This window comes from Monodelphis domestica, chromosome 7 (genome assembly GCF_027887165.1).
Source record: "Monodelphis domestica isolate mMonDom1 chromosome 7, mMonDom1.pri, whole genome shotgun sequence".
NCBI lineage: Eukaryota > Metazoa > Chordata > Mammalia > Didelphimorphia > Didelphidae > Monodelphis > Monodelphis domestica.
This window is the reverse complement of record NC_077233.1, coordinates 12,091,764-12,113,185: the sequence shown is the minus strand read 5'-3', so window position 1 is coordinate 12,113,185 and position 21,422 is coordinate 12,091,764. Positions and strand designations below refer to the sequence as shown.

The 21,422-nt window shown below is 54.0% G+C and overlaps 2 protein-coding genes across 12 annotated transcripts in view; one reads left to right on the top strand and one right to left on the bottom strand.

Annotated features, from left to right (window-relative positions):
- Nucleotides 1–21,422, top strand: part of TASOR (transcription activation suppressor) — a 185,563-nt gene that overhangs the window by 70,613 nt on the left and 93,528 nt on the right. For 4 of the 9 annotated variants that reach the window (XM_056804193.1, XM_056804191.1, XM_056804192.1 and 1 more), the window contains 6 exons: nt 89–211; nt 1,006–1,165; nt 6,966–7,074; nt 8,177–8,355; nt 8,475–8,639; nt 9,469–10,196. In XM_056804193.1, coding sequence (XP_056660171.1) covers nt 89–211; nt 1,006–1,165; nt 6,966–7,074; nt 8,177–8,355; nt 8,475–8,639; nt 9,469–10,016 — 1,284 coding nt within the window. In that variant the 3' untranslated portion in view covers nt 10,017–10,196. Of the gene's footprint in view, nt 1–88; nt 212–1,005; nt 1,166–6,965; nt 7,075–8,176; nt 8,356–8,474; nt 8,640–9,180; nt 10,197–21,422 lie in introns of those variants that run through there. The other 5 variants (XM_056804196.1, XM_056804195.1, XM_007500600.3 and 2 more) reach the window with 2 other exon arrangements.
- The window catches only part of CCDC66 (coiled-coil domain containing 66), a 59,986-nt gene continuing 50,121 nt past the window's right edge, over nt 11,558–21,422 (bottom strand). For all 3 annotated transcript variants that reach the window (XM_056804199.1, XM_056804197.1, XM_056804198.1), the window contains 10 exons: nt 20,957–21,195; nt 20,643–20,727; nt 17,954–18,115; nt 15,625–15,769; nt 15,020–15,133; nt 14,401–14,837; nt 14,272–14,309; nt 13,894–14,060; nt 13,537–13,661; nt 11,558–11,866 (listed from right to left, as the gene is read on the bottom strand). In XM_056804199.1, coding sequence (XP_056660177.1) covers nt 11,783–11,866; nt 13,537–13,661; nt 13,894–14,060; nt 14,272–14,309; nt 14,401–14,837; nt 15,020–15,133; nt 15,625–15,769; nt 17,954–18,115; nt 20,643–20,727; nt 20,957–21,195 — 1,596 coding nt within the window. In that variant the 3' untranslated portion in view covers nt 11,558–11,782. The remainder of the gene's footprint in view (nt 11,867–13,536; nt 13,662–13,893; nt 14,061–14,271; nt 14,310–14,400; nt 14,838–15,019; nt 15,134–15,624; nt 15,770–17,953; nt 18,116–20,642; nt 20,728–20,956; nt 21,196–21,422) is intronic.

Genomic DNA, 21,422 nt, shown 5'->3' with positions numbered 1-21,422 from the left:
GATTTTAGCGTTTACTTAGCATTTAATACCCAATTGTTTCTTGCATATTTGTGGTTTTTTTCCAGACCTTTTTTTTTTTCTTGAACAGGAATACCTTATCAAATTGGGCAACACAGAGTGTCACCCAGAGCAGTTTTTGGGGAAAAGATCAGCATTTGATAAGCTCTTGATCATCATTCAAAATGAAGAAATTGCAGGCTTCATTCACAAGGTACTGGCCTGTTGGGCAGGGTCATATCTTTTATTTTTGAAACCCTTGCCTTCCGTCTTGGAGTCAATACTGTGTATTGGCTCCAAGGCAGAAGAGTGGTTAGGGCTAGGCCATGGGGGTCAAGTGACTTGCCCAGGGTCACACAGCTAGGAGTGTCTAAGGCCAGATTTGAACCTAGGACTTCCCGTCTCCAGGCCTGGCTCTCCATCCACTGAGCCACCCAGCTGCCCCCACAGGGTCACTTCTTAAAGAATGATTCACCCTGCTTCTAAATGTTGGTGTATGAAGACAGATCTGGATGTCTCTGTCATGTGTGTTTGGGTTTGCCATCATTAGTGTGGTGTGGAGAAGATCATCTTGATGTTGCCTTCCTGCCCACCTCTTTTCCACTTAGCTGCCTTCTATGCCTCCCAGGTGTTACTACCTTTGGGAGGCTTTCTTTTACTTGAATTTTCTGGAGGGATGGTTTGGTGCTTTACTTTTCCCATGTCTTAATTAGATTGTAAGGTTTTTGAAGATTAGAATTAGTTTAAGATTGTTTTGCAATCTCCATTGCAGCTCGATGGCATGCACCCAGGCCTTCCCTGCCTATTTCTCAAGGTACCTCTAGATGGGTGTAGACAAATTGTGGGTTTTTCACTTAGATGGGGGCGAGAAGCTCCATGCAGACTTCATGTTTGTGTTAAAGTGTGTTTTGTGGATTTAAATAGACTTTGTTCTGTGACCTCCTCACACTTGTATTTCAATGAGTAAATTACTTTTCTGTCTAACTTTCTTTTTTTTTTTTTAAACAGGTTCCTGGCTTAGTGAGTTTGAAGAAGCTCTCCTGTGTTAGTTTTGCTGGTGTTGATAGCTTAGATGATGTGAAAAATCACACCTACAATGAATTGTTTGTTTCTGGAGGCTTTATTGTGTCCGATGAATCTGTTCTAAATCCAGAAGCTGTCATAGTTGGTAAGATTTTTATTTCTTAAAATACCTCCCAGCTCCGTCTTCCTTCTGCCGCAGGTCCAGGCCCTTGCTATAGTTAGCTTTTTCTTCTTCGTCCTTATTCCTTTTGGAGTCGAGTGCCCAACTCCCCGTCTGCAGTGTCTCAATCCTGATCTGGGCCCTTTGGATTTGCGTGTGATGGCTAGTTCTTAGCTCACCTGGTGCAGGCCTGAATTCCAATGTGGCCTCAGAGGCGTAGCTGTGTGACCCTGGGCAAGTCACCCTAACCTCTGCCTCCATTTCTCATCTCTGAAATGGGAATAATAGAGAGCAGTTGCCTTCCCCAGAGTTTTTTGCTAGTTAGCCATTATTAGAGCTTCTCTATGGCTTGGTAAAATGTCTGTGAGCATTCTCCAGCTGCTGCTTTGCTTAGGAGACTCCACAGGTTTAGGGGTGGGGTGGGCCCCCCAGTAACAGATTCAGAGTCTGGTCATGGTCTCCTCCTCAGAGCCTTGGATTCACCCGTGTAGGAACGTCTGTTGGGGCAGCCCAGGCTCTCTCCAGGGCACGTACCGGGAGAGCCTTGGCCAATCGTGCCTCTCGTGCACCTCCATTTTTCCATCTGCACCCCCAGACAGACATCACCCCATTTCTCTTCCATGTTTGTCACTTGCGCACTTTCTGGGATTCCTTAGACTGAACATATGCGCCTCCCTCTTCATATTTTATTTTCCTTTGTAAATAATAGCCTTTAAAAGGGCAGCCGTTCATGCGGTGCCTCCCATCGTCGGTGCTTCCCTGCCTCGGGAGCCCTCTGTGCAGGCCGTGCTGGTCTCGGCTTGACGGTGGGCTCCCCGCTCTCCTCCGCGTCCTCCCTTCGGCCCTGCCTGAGCTCTGGGCAGCCGTCCTGTGGCGGGGCTTGGGAGACCCACTTCCATTTGTGACCAGAGCCTCGTCGTTCGGGTCTTTCAGCGTCCATTCCGAGGTAGCATCTCTGGTGGCGGCTCGGCCTTGTGAAAGGTCTGCCTGATGCCTGGGGGCCCCTCCCTTTCTGGGCTCCCCGAGGCAGGCTCTGCTTAGTGTCCTGGCAAGTCTCAGACCTCTGGCTAAGGGGGTGCAGAGCTGCCTGAGGCTCCTCGAGGCCAGGGACACCCATCCACCCCCTCCAAGTACGCGACCATGTGGACCCCGCCTTGGTCCTCACTGGCTGCCCTCTTGCTTGGGGCTGCAGCTCACGTTCTCGTCGCCCTTCTGTGCCTCCTCCCTGATGTGTAGGCTCCTGGGCGCCCCCAGATCCCAAGCACGCCCTCTGTGGGGCCCGTAGCCCCGCTGCTTCTTTCAGTGCCACCGTACCGGTGACCATGGTGGGGTGGGGTGGGGAACCCCCAGAGGCCTTGGGGAGGGAGGGGGGCTCCGCTCTCCCCTCGCCAGCAGGTCCTGCTCCTCTTTCCCCATCTCTTGGGGGGGGGGTGTTCCTGATGCTGCCCCACTCTGGCCCTTTAGAAACACTTGTATCTGTTGATGCATCCACCCCCTGCACGTCTCCCGGGGACCCTTCCTCAGAACAAGCAGCAAAGGGAGGCCCTGCGAGCCATCGCCCAGGCTTCCTCCTCCCCACACACCTCCTCCCCCCCTGTTGGGGTCCTCACAGAGTCCTGGGAGCGTCACGATGTGGTATTGGGTTGATCCTTCTGTCCACATTGTTGTATTTGTTCTGTTTATTGTTCAGAGGAAGGGAGCCCTGAGTTCAAATCTGGCCTCAAGACCCCCACAACCTGGGTGACCTCCGGCCTGTCAGCCTCCACCTGCTCCTCCTCAGCTGTAAAGTGTGGATGATGATCTCAAGGACCCTGGCCGCCCCCAGCTTAAGCCTCAGGGCCCTTCTGGTCCCTGCGTTCTCCCTTGGCGGGCACCTGCTTCGTGGGCCCCGTCACGGGCACGAGACCTGGGCTGGCGCTGAGCAGTGCCGCCTATCTCGGAGTCGAGAGCGCTCCACACGTGCTGTTTCAAACATTTGCTTCCGGGGCTCTCTGAGCATCCCTTGTCTACGCCTTCTTCCTCAAAGGAAGCTCAGCGTCGTTCCTGGTGGTGCCTGCCGAGCTCCTCCCTCTTGGGCTCTGGCTGAAAAGCTCTTGGCGTTCTTCTCACTCCGTGCTTCCCCTCGCTGTCGCCCCTGCGCGGCCCCTGCCGAGGGTGTCCTCGTGTCCAGCCCTCTGTCTAGGAGAAGGCGGCTCAGCTCCTGTCCCCCGGCTTTGGCGACTTCTAACCCCAGTTAGGAGAAATCGTCCGTTCCCCCTTTCGGTGTCTCGTCCTCCTTTTCTTCTTTTTCCCTTCTTACAGTTCCCAGAAGGAGCTCTTCCCCCCCGGCTGCTCTCCTTCCTTGCAGTGACTGTCCCCAAAGAGCCCCTCCTGGGGCAAATCACAGGGGCCGTGAGGTGGAGAGAGTTAAGTGACTCCCCCAAAGCGACTCTGCTAGAAAGATCTGGGGAGGCCAGATGTGAACCCAGGAGAGGGGAGTGCCCCAGCTGAGGCTGCACTCTACCCGCTGGACAGCCTCACTGCCCCTAAAAATAGAACATTTTTAAAGGAAAAAATGTATATTGTCTTTTTTTTTTAAAATTTTAAAGACAACAGCTTGTCTTCACCACAATATGTGTGTGTGTGTGAATGTGATATGTCAGCTGTTTGCTGTCATAATTGCTGCTTTAAATATGGAGGCAGCTGGGTGACTTAGTGGATAGAGTTCTGTGCCTAGTGCCAGTAGGTGCCGAGTTCAAATCCAGATTTAGACACTTACTAGCTTGGTGACTCTGGGCAAGTCCCTTAGCCTCTGTCTTTTTCAGTCTCTTCAGCTCTGAAATGGAGATAATAATAACCCCTACCTCGTCGTGAGGATCTTCTTCCCTTCCTTCAGAAGGGATTCTATTTGCTTAATTCTAAATTGTTTTATTCAGTTGACATCAATAAATATTCCATGTGTGCCAGGTACCATGAGTGCTGGGGATGCAGAGGCAAAGGACAGTCCCCAAACTCTTGGAGCTCACCGCCCAGTGGCATGGAAGGACAGTTCCACCAGCAACGCTTGGGCGTGCCTGACTGCCCCCCGCCCAGTGCTGCTTCTTCCTTCCCCCTTTTGTCCTTCTGTGGTGAGGCTTCTCGGCAAAGTGACCCACAGATGATTTCTGTCATGAGGCACACGCAGGAAGGAGCAGGATTTCCCACCATTCAAACACTGAGACGCCCTCTCCATCCGGGGCGCTTGGTGACTGGCGAGCAGCCACCCAGCTCTGTTTGGGGGCCCCTCAGACTCTTCCTGCCTATAGAGTGCTTGACTGGGGGGGGGTGGGGAGTTGGGGGGCATCCTGGAGCCTCATCAAATCTCCATTAGGAAAATGTCTTTAATTAATCATCTCATAGGCACCAGCCAGTTGATTATTCATATTTTGAATTATAGCATTTTAAAACAGTGAGGCCAGGGATCAACATACCCTCACTGCTCTTCCTTCCTTCCTTCCTTCCTTCCTTCCTTCCTTCCTTCCTTCCTTCCTTCCTTCCTTCCTTCCTTCCTTCCTTCCTTCCTTCCTTCCTTCCTTCCTTCCTTCCTTCCTTCCTTCCTTCCTTCCTTCCTTCCTTCCTTCCTTCCTTCCTTCCTTCCTTCCTTCCTTCCTTCCTTCCTTCCTTCCTTCCTTCCTTCCTTCCTCCCTTCCTTCCTCCCTCCCTCCCTCCCTCCCTCCCTCCCTCCCTCCCTCCCTCCCTCCCTCCCTCCCTCCTTCCTTCCTTCCTTTCTCTCTCTTCCTTCCTTCCTTTCTCTCTCTTCCTTCCTTCCTTCCTTCCTTCCTTCCTTCCTTCCTTCCTTCCTTCCTTCCTTCCTTCCTTCCTTCCTTCCTTCCTTCCTTCCTTCCTTCCTTCCTTCCTTCCTTCCTTCCTTCCTTCCTTCCTTCCTTCCTTCCTTCCTTCCTTCCTTCCTTCCTTCCTTCCTTCCTTCCTCCCTCCCTCCCTCCCTTCCTCCCTCCCTCCCTCCCTCCCTCCCTCCCTCCCTCCCTCCCTCCCTCCCTCCTTCCTTCCTTCCTTTCTCTCTCTTCCTTCCTTCCTTTCTCTCTCTTCCTTCCTTCCTTCCTTCCTTCCTTCCTTCCTTCCTTCCTTCCTTCCTTCCTTCCTTCCTTCCTTCCTTCCTTCCTTCCTTCCTTCCTTCCTTCCTTCCTTCCTTCCTTCCTTCCTTCCTTCCTTCCTTCCTTCCTTCCTTCCTTCCTTCCTTCCTTCCTTCCTCCCTTCCTCCCTCCCTCCCTCCCTTCCTCCTTTCCTTCCTTCCTTCCTCCCTCCCTCCCTTCCTTCCTCCTTTCCTTCCTTCCTTCCTTCCTTCCTTCCTTCCTTCCTTCCTTCCTTCCTTCCTTCCTTCCTTCCTTCCTTCCTTCCTTCCTTCCTTCCTTCCTTCCTTCCTTCCTTCCTTCCTTCCTTCCTTCCTTCCTTCCTTCCTTCCTTCCTTCCTTCCTTCCTTCCTTCCTTCCTCCCTCCCTCCCTCCCTTCCTTCCTCCCTCCCTCCCTCCCTCCCTCCCTCCCTCCCTCCCTCCCTCCCTCCTTCCTTCCTTCCTTTCTCTCTCTTCCTTCCTTCCTTTCTCTCTCTTCCTTCCTTCCTTCCTTCCTTCCTTCCTTCCTTCCTTCCTTCCTTCCTTCCTTCCTTCCTTCCTTCCTTCCTTCCTTCCTTCCTTCCTTCCTTCCTTCCTTCCTTCCTTCCTTCCTTCCTTCCTTCCTTCCTTCCTTCCTTCCTTCCTTCCTTCCTTCCTTCCTTCCTTCCTTCCTTCCTTCCTTCCTTCCTTCCTTCCTTCCTTCCTTCCTTCCTTCCTTCCTTCCTTTCTGCCTTCCTTCCTTTCTGCCTTCCTCCCTCCTTTCCTCCCTCTCTCCCTTCCCCTCCCCTCCCCTCCCCTCCTAGGCTGCATTCAAATCAGCCTCCCATTTCTCTGTCCTGGCTCTGTCCACCGAGCCACATCGCACTCCTCTGCTACAAACGTTTTTGAATCTGGCAGTCTTTTTCGTCCTCCTTCTGTCTCTTTGGGGCTGGACCCGGCTGCGATATTGCTGGTTGGGGGGCGGCTGCATGGGTGTGCAGGGGGCCTTCTGGCCCTGTTGGCTCCCAGCCCAGGCTTAGGGGCTCCTGTTCTAAGTGTTGTCAGAGTCAGCATTTCTTTTTTTTTTAAACCCCCCACACCTTCCGTCTTAGAATCAATATTGTGTGTTGGCTCCCAGGCAGAAGAGTGGTCAGGGCTGGGCAATGGGGGTCAAGTGACTTGCCCAGGGTCACACAGCTGAGAAGTGCCTGAGGTCATAGTTGAACCCAGGACTTCCTGTCTCTAGGCTGGCTCTCCATCCACTGAGCTACCCAGCTTCCCCCTCGGCATTTCTCCTAAGAGTGGATCAGAGTAGTTTTTCATATTTAAAAAGGATTGTGGCTTTTTAAAAAATACGGCAAAAATGTTCTCTAGCCTCTTTCCCCCTTTCCCTTCAAGAACACCTTCCATATGAAGAAATACTTTTGAAAGAATAGAAACATGTTAGTAAAGTGGATGAAAGCTTCATTTAAAAAATCCCCATCTTTTGCCTGAGTATTCATTGTGAGGCAGGAGAGTGGCAAGGGTGAGGCAGTGGCCGAAGACGTCTGAGGCCACATTTGAACTCAGGACTTCCCATCTCCAGGCCTGTATTTCTGTCCCCTGCACTGCCCCAATTCAGCCCTTCTCCGGAGGGAGGGAATGAGAGTAAGGCAAGGCCCCGGCCTGCTTCCTTCTGTGATGGGTCCAGTGAACCGACTCCCTTATCTCGTTTGTGACAGAGAAGCTCAAGCGTTTCCTGGCCTTTCTGGAAGAACTCAATACTCCCGATGGCAAATGGCAATGGAAAATCCATTGTAAAATCCAGAAGAAGCTCAAAGAAGTGGGCAGGTGAGTCGCTGAGCCTGTGATTCGGGGGTGGCTGTCCTCGGGGACGAGGCAGGGAGGCTCTGATGGTGTCTGGCCTGGCCATGGGGAGGCAGAATCAGCTTCTGGGGAGGCCGGGCCTGGGCAGCTCTTGGGGCTCATGCCGAGGAGTTCCCGAAAGCCTCTGCTTGGTCTGGCTCCGTTGGGACCTCGCTCGCCTCTTCTCCCCTCGGTGGCTTCTGGCTCCAGAACTACTGAAGGGAATCTTGCTGAGGCCCAGCTTGAGGCCCTCCTCCTCTCCCCACAGGCTAGATTCCCCCAAGTAGTAATGAAGGCAGGCTGGAAGGCTTCTCGGAGGAGGTGGGATAATAGTTGGGCCTTGGATGGAGGCTGAGGGCAATAGCCAGAGACTGGCATCACAGAGTGAAACATGAGGGGTCAGGGTGGAGGGGCCTATAGGGCGTTTTGTAGTGTATCTGGGAGGCTATAATGTAAGCTAAAGAGCCAGGCTGGGAGTCAGGATGACGACCTGGGTTCCAATCTGGGTAGACTGGCCGTGTGACCCTGGGCAAGTCATTTATCTCCCAAATGCCTAGCCTGTGCCCATCTTCTGCCTTAGAACTGATACAGAAAAAGAAAGGTGGGAAGACAGTCAGGGAGGGCTAACAGGAAGGACAGGCTGGGGCTGAGGCATGTCTACACTGGCTCCACGGGAGCCCAAGATGGCAGCCCGGGACCCAGGAGATGGGTGGGGGGTGGGGAACAGCAGGAGGGAGGAGTGATGAAGAAGGAAAGATGAAGGGGGAGGGAGGGCAGAGATCAAGACGGGGAGAAGAGATGGGGGAGCCAGTGCGGATCGAGGAGGGGGTTTCAGAATTCTCCAATCTTGAGGGGACAAAGCAGAGAGTGGGGTGTGGGCAGGCGGGTCCTCTTGCTTCCCCTTAGGTGGGCAACCCCTGCCAGGGCCCAGCTGTGAGAAGGAGATTGTGCAAGGGGGATGGGGGAGGGGACTGGGTCGGCCCAGATACTTTCCCCGCCCCTCCCCCCATTCCCCTGACCCGTCCTGGTCTTGGGGCTTCCCTCGGGCTTTAAGCAGATGGAGACGCCCGACTTTTGATTTTTGCAGATTGAGCGCAAAAGCCCTCAATGTGTTGACGCTTTTGAATGTCTATCAGAAAAAGCATTTGGTTGAAATTCTGTCGTACCACAACTGTGATTCTCAAACTCGAAATGTACCCGAATTGGATTGTCTCATCCGACTTCAGGCTCAGAACGTCCAGCAGCGCCATGTTGTCTTTTTAACAGGTAAAAGGCAGCCTTTCAGCCACGGCGAGCCTGGAAATGGGGGGGAGGGGGGGGGGGGCTGGGCTCGCCCTCAGGCCGGCCGTTAACCGTCTTTTTATTTTTTCTGAAAACTTGTCTAGAAAAGAATGTCCGAACGCTTTCCAGTTACACGGATAACGGAATTGTGGTTGCAAGCGTGGAAGATTTCATGCAAAATTTCCACAGTCTTGTGGGCTTTCACAATGCAGTCACAGAAGAAAAGCTTCTCCACCACACTGCCGGTGACCATCTTGACGGACAGTCAGGTAATTTTCCCGTGAATTCCATATTATTGAAGGCAGACCAAAAGAGCAGCGCCTCTTAGGAGACCGTAAAGTGGCCATTTGGGAGCCCTCGATTAGTTTGAAGCGATTTGTCACCCCAAGTTTAACAGAGAGCGAGCAGAAGTTCCCCGCCGGTGACCGAGGCCTCCCCTTCTCCTTCCTGGCCCTGCCTAGCGCTGACAGGGCTGCGCGGGAAGAGCGCCGGCATCGTTAGGGGGAGCCGCCTAGCGTGCTCTCTGCTGAGGGCCTCCTGTGCAGAGGCAGGCGGACACGGAGCTTATCTCGGGATTCTAGAGGCTTTCTTACCCCTCCTTGTAAGTGGAAAACTCGTCTGCAGTAGTTACTCAAGAGAGCATCTCAGTGTTCCCGGGCTGTAGCCAGCAGAGCTTGTTGTTTCCCCGGAAGGGCGCAGCTTAGCAAGACCCGGTAGGCTGCCTACCCTAGACAGGAAGCACGTGCTCTTAGATGTCAAGTTGTACTGTGTAATTGTCTTGTCCAATACTGAACTACCGTATAACTTTAGATGCTGTTTTGACATTAACCCCTTTGGAGCTGGGAGTTGGGATTTCCCAACATTAAACGTGAACACATTTCGCAGAAGCGTTTAGCAACGGAATATCTGGACATTCACACCTAGAGGTTGTGTGTGGGTGTTGGTGAGTAAGTGAACTTGTGGCGGAAGACCAAGCTCTAAGAGATTTTGGACTTGCAGATCTGAATGAAGCATTATGCTGTGTAAGTAGTGTGTAATTTTAAAAGCAAATTATGTATTTCAATAGAGTAGGACTTTCTGTTTTTTCTCTAAATGTAGCTCTTTTAGCAAGTGATGAAAAGGACGAAGAGGACATGTCTCTGGATTCAGGGGATGAGACTTCACAAATAGAGGTGTGCAGCAGCTCTCATTCAGAGACATTGGACATAGAGACCAAAGGATCACGGGGGCCCGATCCAAAAGAGAGCGCGCAAACTCAGGCCCAGCCGTCTCCCGACGGGCCGGGAAGTCTGTCCGAAGACTGGACCGCCAGGGAGACGAGGGCCCCGGAGGCCCCGCCGGGCGTCCCGGCTACGGCGGCGGCCTCGGCCAGAGAGACAGACAAATCGGTGGAACAGACTCCCTTCGGCGGCTTTCGTGCTTATCCCGGGAGACAGCTGAGCATGTCCCATCAGTTCAGTCATTTCAGTGTCCTCACTCATCAGACTTTCTTGGGAACGCCGTATACAATTTCAACTAGCCAGACTCAAGAAGGTGGAAATTACTTTCTGTCTGCTTATACTCGAAGCTTAGAAACAGATAAGTCTTCATCTCCTGTGAGTTGGGATGTAAATGATTCTTCCAGGCCATATTCAAAAAAGAAATAAACACAGTAACTTTTTTTTAATAGGTTGTCGTGGACTTTTTCCGCTTCTTAAAGTGAATTAACAGTTTATATTTTATTCTCCAAACAGAATGTTTGTCCTTTTTTCCTGTCTTATTTAAATCATGATGGCCTGTAACAGTTGAAGCCTCTGCACATTGAAATAAATATATATATTTTTTAACACGTATTGTACTTGAATTGTGTGTTGGCACTTTTTACATTTGTATTTGACCTGTACTTGGCCTTCTGCCTGAAGTCTCTCAGTGTAATATTGAACAAGTGTTAGCTTTCCTTTTATTTCCTAATGTATTATCAGCCTGTACAAACCACGTTTTCCTAAATGATTATCAGTTCATTGTATTTAGTTGGTTTCAATTTTTGTACAGTGTTTTTACGTGAAAAAAGCTCAGTGTGATTATTGCATATTAGGTGAAGTCCTACAGTTTTCAGAGATCACCTAACGATGCAGAGTTGTTTGGTCGCTTCAGGTAACATTCTATGTGAGAACCATTTTTTGTTTTAAAGTCCTGTGAAAATTCAGAACAGTTTACGAGGACTTGGCAGTTATCCCCTTTCAGTTGTAATATGGACAGTTTTCATACAAAGGGCTGTAGTTTGCCAGGAAGGTAATTTTCCTTTGGCATGGCTGGACGGTGAAATTTCACCTTGTTGGCCGTCTGTCCCCCTTTAGGCTTTCCCATTTTGAAAAGTAAAACCTGAATTTAAATTCATTCATTAGAATGACTTATTTTAAATGGAAACGTGAATTTCTGTCTCTTTTGTATTTTAGTAGATACTCTACAGAGCAGCCCTGAACTCTGGGTGTCGTAACCTAACCTATAAGCAGATCTCCCAGAAAAGAAGGATTCCTGTGTAACATGGGCTCTTGGCAACCACAAGAGACTTTTATTCCCATTTTAAAGGTTTCTTAGAGTACCGGTTCTGTTCAGGTCGTAGAAGCAGGATTCCACCATTAACTTTGAACCAGAGATTTTCTTGATGTGAGTATAAATACGCTGATCCCCTCCTTGCTTCCATAGCCAGGCTAGAAGTCACCCCAGTCTTGTGGAAGATGAAAGAGGGTCTTTGCCGCTGGTGGCTAGGTTGGTCCTCAGATGGCACCCTTTGAGCAGTGCTCTCTGGCGTGGCTTTCACGAACCAACATCACGCACCAGAGTAGGAGAGAGATACAGAGAGAGACACGCACACACACGTATGGATGTAGATCTGCTCTTTTTGAAGCTACACCCTTTCTGTGGCTTGTGTGTGGCCATTTTGGTAGTTAGATGGAGCCAGGCTTCATCACGGTTGGGGTCACACTGGTTCTCCTCCTACCAGACTTGGGGACAGCGAGTGGCCCCCGCCTTCGTAGCATCATCCGCTTCAGTAGGTAAAGTGCATGTCTTCCCTAGAGACTGTCGCGGAGTGTCTTACAACAAACCGTCCGACTTCAGACCGCACGAAGGTAAGTGTAAAGAGAATCTTATCTTTTGTAGAACTTAAATGACGGGGTGGATTAGAGCATAAAAGAATGAGAATTGCTGGATTTTTTACAAAAGTGTTTATTTACCGTTTTATTCTTTGAAGAAATATATTTACATTCCACGGAGCTTTTACTAGGTCATTTTCCAATAAAGTAACCTGAACAATTTCAAGTATAGAACCATGGCTGCTGGACCAGTCCATCATTCCATAATTTAATGAATGTAATGCCGTCACGCTACGAGACGAGGGCTCAGTCCGCCTTGCTCCAGGCTCTTGTGGCTCTTAGAAGGGAGCATCAAAGTCCTCTTGACTTGGAGCTAAGGGGAGGAGATGCGTTTCCAGCTCTTTCTGCTTCTGGAGGAGGCCCTGAAATCAAACAAGCGATTAGTGCAGGCGCCTCGGGTCCCCGGGGGCCTTCCTCGCTTTGAGGGGTCACTCAGAGATCGCCCTCATGTGGCTCTGGGTGGCAGCTCTGGAGCCCAGCCCTTCTGCCCGAGGGGACGTGTCCCTGGCGGGCCTGGCCATCGAGCCTCCACTTCTGCCTTGGATCCATGCTATGCCCCCATTCAAAGGCAGAAGAGCTCTAAGGACTAGGCGATTGGAGTTCAGTGACTTGTGTAGGGTCACACAAGTCAGAAAGTATCTGGGCCCACATTTGAACCCAGGACCTCTCAGCTGGGCCTGGCTTGTCTATCCACTGAGCCACCCAGCTGCCCCATCAGGTCTTTTTTTTCTGCTTGAAACTAGAACCCTTTACTTGGAGAAGGTAAATGAGAAAAAAAGTGGGTTGAGAGTGGGGGTGTCGAACTCTGCCCTTCTGGGGGCTAAAAGCTCCCCCTAAAGAAAGATAAGCCGCAGTTGCTATGTGTAAAGCCGGTTCTAAGGAAATGAGCCATTTCTAGGGAGCTTCCAGAGTCGCCCCTTATTCTGAGGAGTCGAAACAAATGACCTCAAAGGTAGTTGGGGGCTGCCGATGCCCTTAATGCCCTCCCTGATGCCCTGACAGGTTCTTTCTCAAAGCTTTGCTCCCTGTCAGTGAAATGACCAAAGGCCAGGCGGCCGCAGCGGGCCAGAGGGCGGGGCGGGGGCCACAGTTCTCAGAAACCTGGTTGGCTGGGGGTGGGGGCGGCATTTCCTATTGGCTGCGGAGACGGGCGAGGTCTGGGGCACCTCGAGTCCCGGTTCTGACAGGCTGTTCAGCGTCTCCCTGTTGTCTGTATGAACTAACATGGTGGAAATGCATTAACCGATCCCAATGATGCTCGCTGTACAATCGACACTTTACAAAATGTAACTTTTACAGTGAATAAAATCCTGTTTGAACGACTATTTCAGCTGAGTCATGATTCTGCACGCTTTTCCCTTTGAATCGTCTTTTTTTTTTTTTAAACCCTCACCTTCCGTCTTGGGATCAATACTGTGTAGAGGTTCCAAGGCAGAAGAGCGGTCAGGGCTAGGCCATGGGGGTCAAGGGACTTGCCCAGGGTCACACAGCTGGGAAGTGTCTGAGGCCAGATTTGAACCTAGGACCTCCCGTCTCTAGGCCTGGCTCTCCATCCAGTGAGCCACCCAGTTGCCCCCCCCTTTGAATCATCTTAATGGAATTTCATTGGATTTATGGGGGCAGCTAAAGTCACCCTGGGCTTGGGGTTCAAATCCAGCCTTAGACCGTTCTTTGTGGTGTAACCCTGGGCAAGGCTGTTGGCAGCATCGTTTGCCTCAGTTCCTCATCTGTAAAATGAGCAGGAGAAGGAAGTGGCCACCCGGCAGTGTCTTGCTAAGAGAAATCGTCCAGCGGGGTCAGGAGGAGTCAGATGGGACCCAAGGACTAAAAGGGCTCCTGCGGTGAGGTGCGCTGCGGGGCAGCGCGGTGCAGCGAGGAGGGAGCGCGGCAGGTCTCGGGCTCGGCCCGGGCCTCGCCGCAGGAGCCCTCCCGCACGGACACTGATTCCGGATGACGTTTCGCTCCATTCGGCCCACACTGGGCATTTCAGGGGCGCCTGGCGGGGGGTGGGGTGGGGGTGGGGTCGTCGTACCTGGCGCAGGTCGGACAGTCCCTTGAGGATCGCCTGCTGCCGGTCTCTGTTCTTCACCAGGTTGGGGTTGAGGAGTGGATCTCGGACGTGGCTGCAGCCTGCCAGCTGCTCCTGGTAGTCCGGATCTGAGGCAGACAGAAGGGGGTGAGAGATGTGCCCCCCCCCCTTCATGAGTGGCTTTTGCCCCGGGGGGGGGGGCAGGGCAGGACCCTTTAGAGCAGCGTCTGCTCCGGGCCAGAAGTCGGGCTATGATTCCCTCCATTGTACAGTTGAAGAGACCGAGGCAGACGGAGGAGGGATCTGTGCGGCCTGGCTCGCCCCGGACCCCCTCGGGCCACCCCGGGGGGCTCCTCTTACCGTCTGAGCCCGGGTGTGCTGCGTCGGCGTCGGCGTCCAGGCAGTACACCTCGTGGGTCCTCACGTACGGGATGAAGCGGGGGGCCGGGGGGGCGCCGGGCTGGTTCAGGGACGCCTGCTGTAGGCGGTTTCTTACGGCCGGGACTGGGGGGGACTCGCACCTGCTCCTGAAGGAGGCAGCGCTTGGTGCGCATCGCGGGGGGCCGGCTGGGCCCCAGGACACCCCCCACAAGGGTTCCAGCTTCCCCTCTGCGCGGCCTCTGCAGGAACCGCGTTCCCGGCCCACCCGCCCGCCGGGGGTCAGCCCGGATCTCGCCTTGGGCCCCCCATCCCGCCCGGCCTTTTGGCCTCTCTTTCCTCCCTCCTCGCCGGCGCTACCTTTCCTGGCTGGGCTGCAGGTTCTTCTGTTCTTCTTCCTGGAATTGACACCCAACAAGAAGGCAACCGTGAGCTGAAGCTCTGGGGGGGGGGGCCGGGAGGGGCGCCTGGCCGGCCGTCGGGGCCTACCTGCGGGCTGCGGGGCTCCGGGGCGTCCTGGCGGGGCGGGGGCGAGGCGTCGGGCGGGGGCAGGAAGAGGCGGGCCGGCGCGTTCCTCTCCAGCAGCTGCAGCAGCTCCATCTGCCGCCGCACCTTCTTCTCCTCGCGCTGGCGCTGCAGGTGCTTGGGGTAGCGCTCGGAGGCCGGCACGTACTTCTTGGCCGGCCGGTTGATGTTCCAGTCGGGCTTCTTGGCGGCCCTCCCGCGGGGCCTGGGCGGCCGCTCGGTCCTGGCGAAGGGCTCGTACAGGTGCCGGAAGCTGTTCTCCTTCTCGGGGGACGCCTTCCGGGCCTCCTCGAGCCCGTCCTCCGCCAGGGAGGGCTCCGGGGAGAGCAGGTCGACCCGCTCGCTCCCGTCCGCCGGCTCCGGCCCCGTTTCCGCAATGCCGCGGCCTGGCGGCGGGTCGTCTGCGGGGTGAGGGGTTCGGGGTCACGCGGGGGCTCCCTCCTTCTTCTGGGTCCCCAGAACAGGCAGTAAAGCCCGGAGGAGCCCCCAGCCCTCCCTCCCCTGTTGGGAAGCGGAGGCAGAAGGGCAGAGCAGGTCTGCTCGCCGGCCGCCCGGGTGCTCCCTTCCCTCGGGAGGGCCCCACCTGTCTGCACGGCCGTGTCCCGTCGCGGGGAGGCCCCAGTGGGGACCCCCGGGCCGGCCGCCGCTCCCGCATGGTGGCTGCTCGGCTCTGGGCTCGGCTCTGGGCTCGGCTCACCTGGGGGAGAGAGGGGGGGCTCGTCACACGTGGCCCCCCACGGGCCGGAGTGGGCGGCCTGGCCTGGCCTGGCCGGCCTCAGGAGGGAGGAGAGGCTGCTGCCGACACTCGGCCTCCCCCTCTACAGCCGTTAACAAGGCCCCAATGGGACGGGGGTCTCCCGGAGCCTCGGCTCGCCGGCTGTGGAAATGGGCGCAGCGAGGGCCCTGGGTGGCAGGGACGGCTGGGCGCTGGGCCTGCAGGGGGAGGTCCTGGGTTCAAATCTGGCCTGGGACCTGTCCCAGAGGGGTGACCCCGTTTGCCCCGCTTGTGCCCCCCGTCTGAGTCGTCACTAAGGCAGAAGGGGAGGGCTGAAGAGAAAGGCAAGTGGAACCCCGAGCGGCCCCGCCGAAGCCCCCGTGCCAGGCGCCGTCGCGCTCCCTGTTTAACAGACGAGGCAGAGGCTCGCTGGGGGTCCCGGCGAGGGAGGATCCGAACGCGGCCCCGCTCACCGGCCAGGCTGCGCAGCAGGTTCGAGATGTCGTGGCCTTTCTGCTCCAGCTCGCGGATGCGCTGCTCCTGCCTCAGCCGCTGCGCCAGCTCCTGCGCCCTCTGCATGCTCTGGTACAGCTCGCTCGTCTTCAGGGCCATCATCTCCTGTGGGGAGAAGGGAGGGGAGATGCTGGGAGCCGCAGTGGGGCGGGGCGGGGCGGGGCGGGGCCTCCCCTCCCCCTCCCCAGCCCTTCCTGTGTGCCAGGGCCTCGGGGCACCTCTGGGATGTGCAGCTATTCTACTATGTTCTTGGCCCAGAGAAGGGCGCAGCAGCGCAGTCAGGTGGTCAGGGTCACGTGTGTGTGTGATGTCATCGGGCGTCATGGATCCCTGCGTGGTGCCAGGAGCCTCAGTGTAGGTGGCCTGGGGGGGCCTCGGGGCCTGGAAGCCGCCGGGGATCCTCCTGCCCAGGCCTGGGAGGAGGCGAGGTCCGACCGGGGTAGGAAGGCCGGGCGGTGACGCTCTCTTGAGTGGTGGCGGCCTGGAGACCGAGCAGGAGGCCAGAGCGGCCGCCCGCAGAGACGGGCTGCACCCGCGTGGCAGAGGTTCGGGCCCGGGACGCAGACTGCCGAGGGGGCCGAAGCCACCTCCCGCCCCTCACCGGCCCTCGTGCTTCTCGGGGTTGGTCCCAGGCGCGTCTCCTACCCGACGATCCTGCCAGCTCGCGTTTGGACTCTGCAGAGGCGGCTCCATTCCTGTATGTGCTTCGCGTTTGCTGCCACAGGGGCCATCCTGCCCCCTGTGGGCCCCCAGAAGCCCACACACCGTGACTGAGCAGAGCCAAACCCAGAACCCCCATTAGGGGCCTTGCAGATGTGCCGATGCATTGTTGGTGGAGCTGAGAATGAGGAAAGCAGCCCCAGTGCGAGAGGTGGCCACGGACTGCCGGAGGGAGATGTGGATGAGCCCGTGACCGGGTGCACACAAGAGGGACAGGACGAAGGGCTGCAGGGAGGCATCTAAGGGACCAAAAATCACCTTCTATCTTAGAATGAAGACTGTGTGCTGGTTCCAAGGCAGAAGAGGTGTCAGGGTGAGGCCATGGGGGCCAAGTGACTGGCCCAGGGTCACCCAGCTGGGAAGTGTCTGAGGCCAGGTTTGAACCCGGGACCTCCCATCTCTGGGCCTGGCTCTCCATCCACGGAGCCACCCAGCTGCCCCCAACGCCTGCTTTTTAAAAAAGCGTCTTAGGCCCAGGGGTCTTGCCACCCCTTTAACTCCTGTTTCCAATCGTCTCCCCGTCGTGCTTGTTTGGCGGCTCTTGTGACAGAAGGGGGCGCTCCATCCAGCAGACGCGCCCGCCAGGCCTGGCTGCTTCCCCGGTGCTGTGCCCCGGCTTTTCCTTAGCAGCCTCTGGTCGCCGCGTTGCAGTCGCAATCTGAGAGGCCTCTGAGCGTGGATCCACTTCTGGTTCTGATCTTGGTACCTGCGGGCCGGACCTCGGTGCGCCGAGCCCAGGCCGCAGGCTCGCTCTGGCCGTCCCGCTCCTCCCTGGATGCGGTTTCCTGTACGCTGCAGGGCTTCTCCCGCGTCCATCTTCCGCTCGGTGGCTCAGTGCGGCTCGCGCGTTCCTCTCCATTCCAGTTCCGAGCCCTCTTCGGGGCTGGAGGGAGCCAACTGGAGGCTCTGCCAGAGGCTGCCTTTGTGGAGATGGCCGAGATCCGCCGCGATTCCCAGCACGTGCTCCACTGTTGGCAGCGGCGCTCCCGGCCAAGGGCCGTCTTCGTGCTTTGGAAGCTCACGCTTGACATTCACCTTTTATTTCCTCTCTCGCGAGCTTCCTGTAGGCGGCCCCATTTCCCCCCCAGTGCCTGCTCTTCTCTGGCTGTAGCTCGGCCGTATCAAGTCCTGAGCAAACATCCCGGAGGCTCCAGAGGCCCAGCGAGGACCTCCAAGCCGGTTCCTCCCGGCTGAAGCGGGAGAGTCAGCAGAGAGAAGCGGGTTCAGGAAGGGCTAAGAGGCGCGACCTGAAAAGGAAGTACTGAACAAGCCCGAGATTTCCGGGTGTGGGGGGGCCTCTGAGAAGGGCAGATACAGGCGGGCCTGCCTGGAGCCTTTAAAGCAAAAAGGGAAGGACCAAGCGTGGCTCACTGACTCTCCTGTAAAGCCGGGGTTCAGCCCAGGGCCGCCCCGGCACATGGCTAACGCGTGAGCGAGGACAGACGAGAGGGGCACGACGAGGAGCACGACGGGCAGGGCCCGTGCCTGGGCTGTGCTCTAGAGGGGAGAAGGCGGGAACGAGGACCCCCCCCCCCCCCCCCAGAGGGCGCAGCGCCGGGGGGGACTCACTTCCTTTCGCTTCTGCTCGAGCAGGTCCTCCTCAAAGCGCCTCTGCATCTCCTCCCGTTCCCGGGCCAGGCGCCGCTCCTCCTCGTCTTCTTCCTGCTTCCTCTGCTGCTCCTCGAGCTGCTTCTTCCTTCGCTTCTCCTCCACCTGAGCCGTGATGGCTTTCTGAGGGTGAAAAAGGACACGGGCAGCTCAGCGTTAGGAGGATGCCAGGCCTTCGGTCTGACTCAGAAGTGGGGCCGCGAGGCTGGACAGAAGCATCTCTGCGGCCGCAGGTTGACCGAGGAAGTGACCCGTAGCCGTCCCTGAGGTCCGGGCGTCGTTTTGTTCAACGCTTCCCAGGCGCCTCTGGGTGGCTTGGAGCAGAGCTGGCTGCCGGCTAGCACGCGGCGCTCTGAGATCTGACTTGGAGACCTCAGACAGGGAGCACAGCGTGGTCTTTCCCTACTACGGAGCAAGAACCCCATTTCTGTTTGGCTCTCCCCTTCCCGAATTTCCCCAAAGAAGCCACAGGAGTCTTTTCTTCCCACCTCTAATGTTCTGGAGGGTTAGTGAGTTAGCCCTGAAATGAAGGCCGGGGAAGAGGGGCCACTGACGTGCTGTCAACACTGATGAAGCCCCTACTGTGCGGGGCATAGAAGAGGCTCACCGACTAACGGGGGAGCCCAAGAGCAGCAGATGGATAGCTAGGAAATGAGGAAAGAGGGAAGGCGCCGGGATAAGAAGGCTAGTGACGCCTGCTGTCTCTGCCGGGGGAAGACGAGGTCTGAAAGGTCAGTATGCCGAGCTAAGGAGAGAGGGAATGCCCAGAGCTGGGAGATGGAGGAACGTGTTCTCACGACAATATCAACGTTATTCTTACTGGAATGCACGAGGAGGATTGCAGGGACTAGATAAAATCATTTTGTTATAGAGCTCATTGGAAAGGGTTTGTTTCAGTCTAGAAATCACACCTGGAAGGTAAGGATAGAAAACAGACATAAGGCAGGAAGAAGGAAAACGGCTGAAGTTGGAAAGAAAACTGTGGCCACCGGGACCAGCTCACCTCTGAAGAAGAATCTTGGCCAACACACTTGGTCATCTCTCCACGTGCCTTTGACTTGGACGCAGCCCGACCCACTTTGGGCCAGCTGCGCCATTCCTACTTCTGTTCCCAATTGGGCCAACCAATGAAAATGAGTGAATTTCTCTTCCACATAAAAACAAACTTTTAGTGGGACCTGAAAATCTCTCTCATGCTCCCTTTTAAGCCTACTTTTCTATAGGATCAAAACCCTCGTTCTTTTAACAGCTCTATGGAGAGTGTGTTCTTCACAGATTCGGCCTACACAAGACTGTGCTGTTCTTTTTGGCCACGCTTCTTATTTCAGTCAGAGATTTGATTCAGTTTTGTTTTACTGGATACAAGCACGAGTCGTGCCAACTCAGTTTTGGAATAGAAACAGAAAGAGGCCAGACCTTTACACTGGATTTCTACCCGCATGTTTCAAGGTTATTCTTTATGTAAAGAAGCGCTGCGACATCCTAAAGCACTGGAGAGAAGGGATAACTTTCTCCAAGTGCCTCAGGGATGGCCAAACGATTTTCTCAATGAAACAGTTTTCAAGTGACTGGAGACACCAAGGTTTGAATGACCAGTTGGTGCTCAGGTATCCACCATGAGACAATGTCAGAGAAGAACAGGCCATCCCATCAGTCTTGTGGTCTCATTGGAATCTGACCATCAAGCAAGCTGTGGGCCAACATCGTGGCCCAAGCTCTTTCCAAAGTTCCCTTTGCTTATTTCCTTAAATTACAACAAAATTCCTTGTCTTCCTTTTCTCTTTTCTGACAAATACGGTCTTTCCTCTTCTTGTCCCATTTGCTACCATGGACATCTGCAGACTCTTCCTGCCTCAAGAAGCCTCCTGCCAAAGGGGCCCCAGCCCTGGTTCCTTCTGAATCATCACAAAGGAGGATTCAGAAATGTACTCAGGAATGCTGCTCAGAAAAACTCCTTTAACTCTTATCTGTGGAATTTCTGATTCCTTCTAGCTGGCAAAAGCCTTGTTTGCAATCTTGAGGAGAGGATGGGCTCAGGTCACTACATCTACTTTCTCTAAGAGCCTGCAAGGTTGAAATGAAATCAGAAAATAGACATACCCAGGCCTAACTTAGGCGGTATGCCAATTTATGGAATAAGTCTATATGTTTAAGTAGATAGTAATACTAGAAGGCTATGTTTCCCCTGTTCCCATCTACCAGTACAATCCTAACATCATAATTATCTTTTCAACAGAAAGGAAAAATCTAAATCTAAGATTAGATTGGAATCCTAAGGTGATTTTCTGGGCCCCTAAGCAAAAATTTCAGAAAGAAATCTTTTACATCTTTACATAATTTTGATATTCTATAATGCTATTTATATATTTTAAAATATTACTTTTAAAACCCTTACCATCTGTTTTAGAATTAATAATTAAGAACTGGTACCAAGGCAAAAGAGCAGCAAGGGCTAGGCAGTGGAGGTTAGGTGACTTGTCCAGGTTACTGGGATTACACAGAGAGGAAGTATCTGAATCCAGATTTGAACCCAGGACCTCCCAATTCCATGACCTGATGCTCTATCCACTGAGCCACCCAAGTTGCCTTTCTATGATGCCATTTAAAGTGATTTAATTTTACCACTGAGGCAAAGATTGAAATACAATACCTGATGTTCTATCTGTTTTTGTCTTCGTCTATCCCTTTCCTCAATCTGAGCAGGATCCAAAAGTGCAGTCATAGAGCGAAGGAAACTACAAAAGATAAATAAATATGGCAACAATTGTCTATTTAAAAACAAGTTTTCTTCATTGAAATGTGGACTATTTTCCTCCTAAGGGAAGAGTCAACTAAATCTTTGTATTACAAACAAAAGTCCTAAAGATAAAAAGCAGACTAACTTAACAGGAACTAAAAAAACAAGAGAACCGAAGGACTGCCTTCTCAAGTGTAGACGTTCCCAATTACAAGAAGGCTACTTACCTGGTTTTCTCCACATTTGTAGTAGCCACATCCTGAGTAGATTTCCCCAAGTTCTCCTCTGCAGATCCAAGCTGGCCCCCAGACAAAGGAGTGTAAGGACTGCTAACATCAGTCATTTCTGGGGAGACGCACAAGTAGTCGGACTGTTTCTGGGTTGCACGAGAGGAGAGTTGAGACTGAGAACTGGGATAGAATTTTAAGGAATCAAAATGCATGGCCCATCTGTCATGTTCTTCACCCTGATGACAAAACAGAGAGAAATCTTTTATAGCCACACTGGTATTATTCCCACTGAGAAGGAGGGTGAAAATCCTTGCCTGCTGCCACACAACCGACTGGTACCAAGGCTCTTTATCCTAGATTGCACTGAAAGAAATGATTCCTTGAACTCTCTTGGAATATGTGAATAAAATGAAATCAAGATGGGATTAAACACAGTTATAAGTAGATAAAAATCAGTGTAACT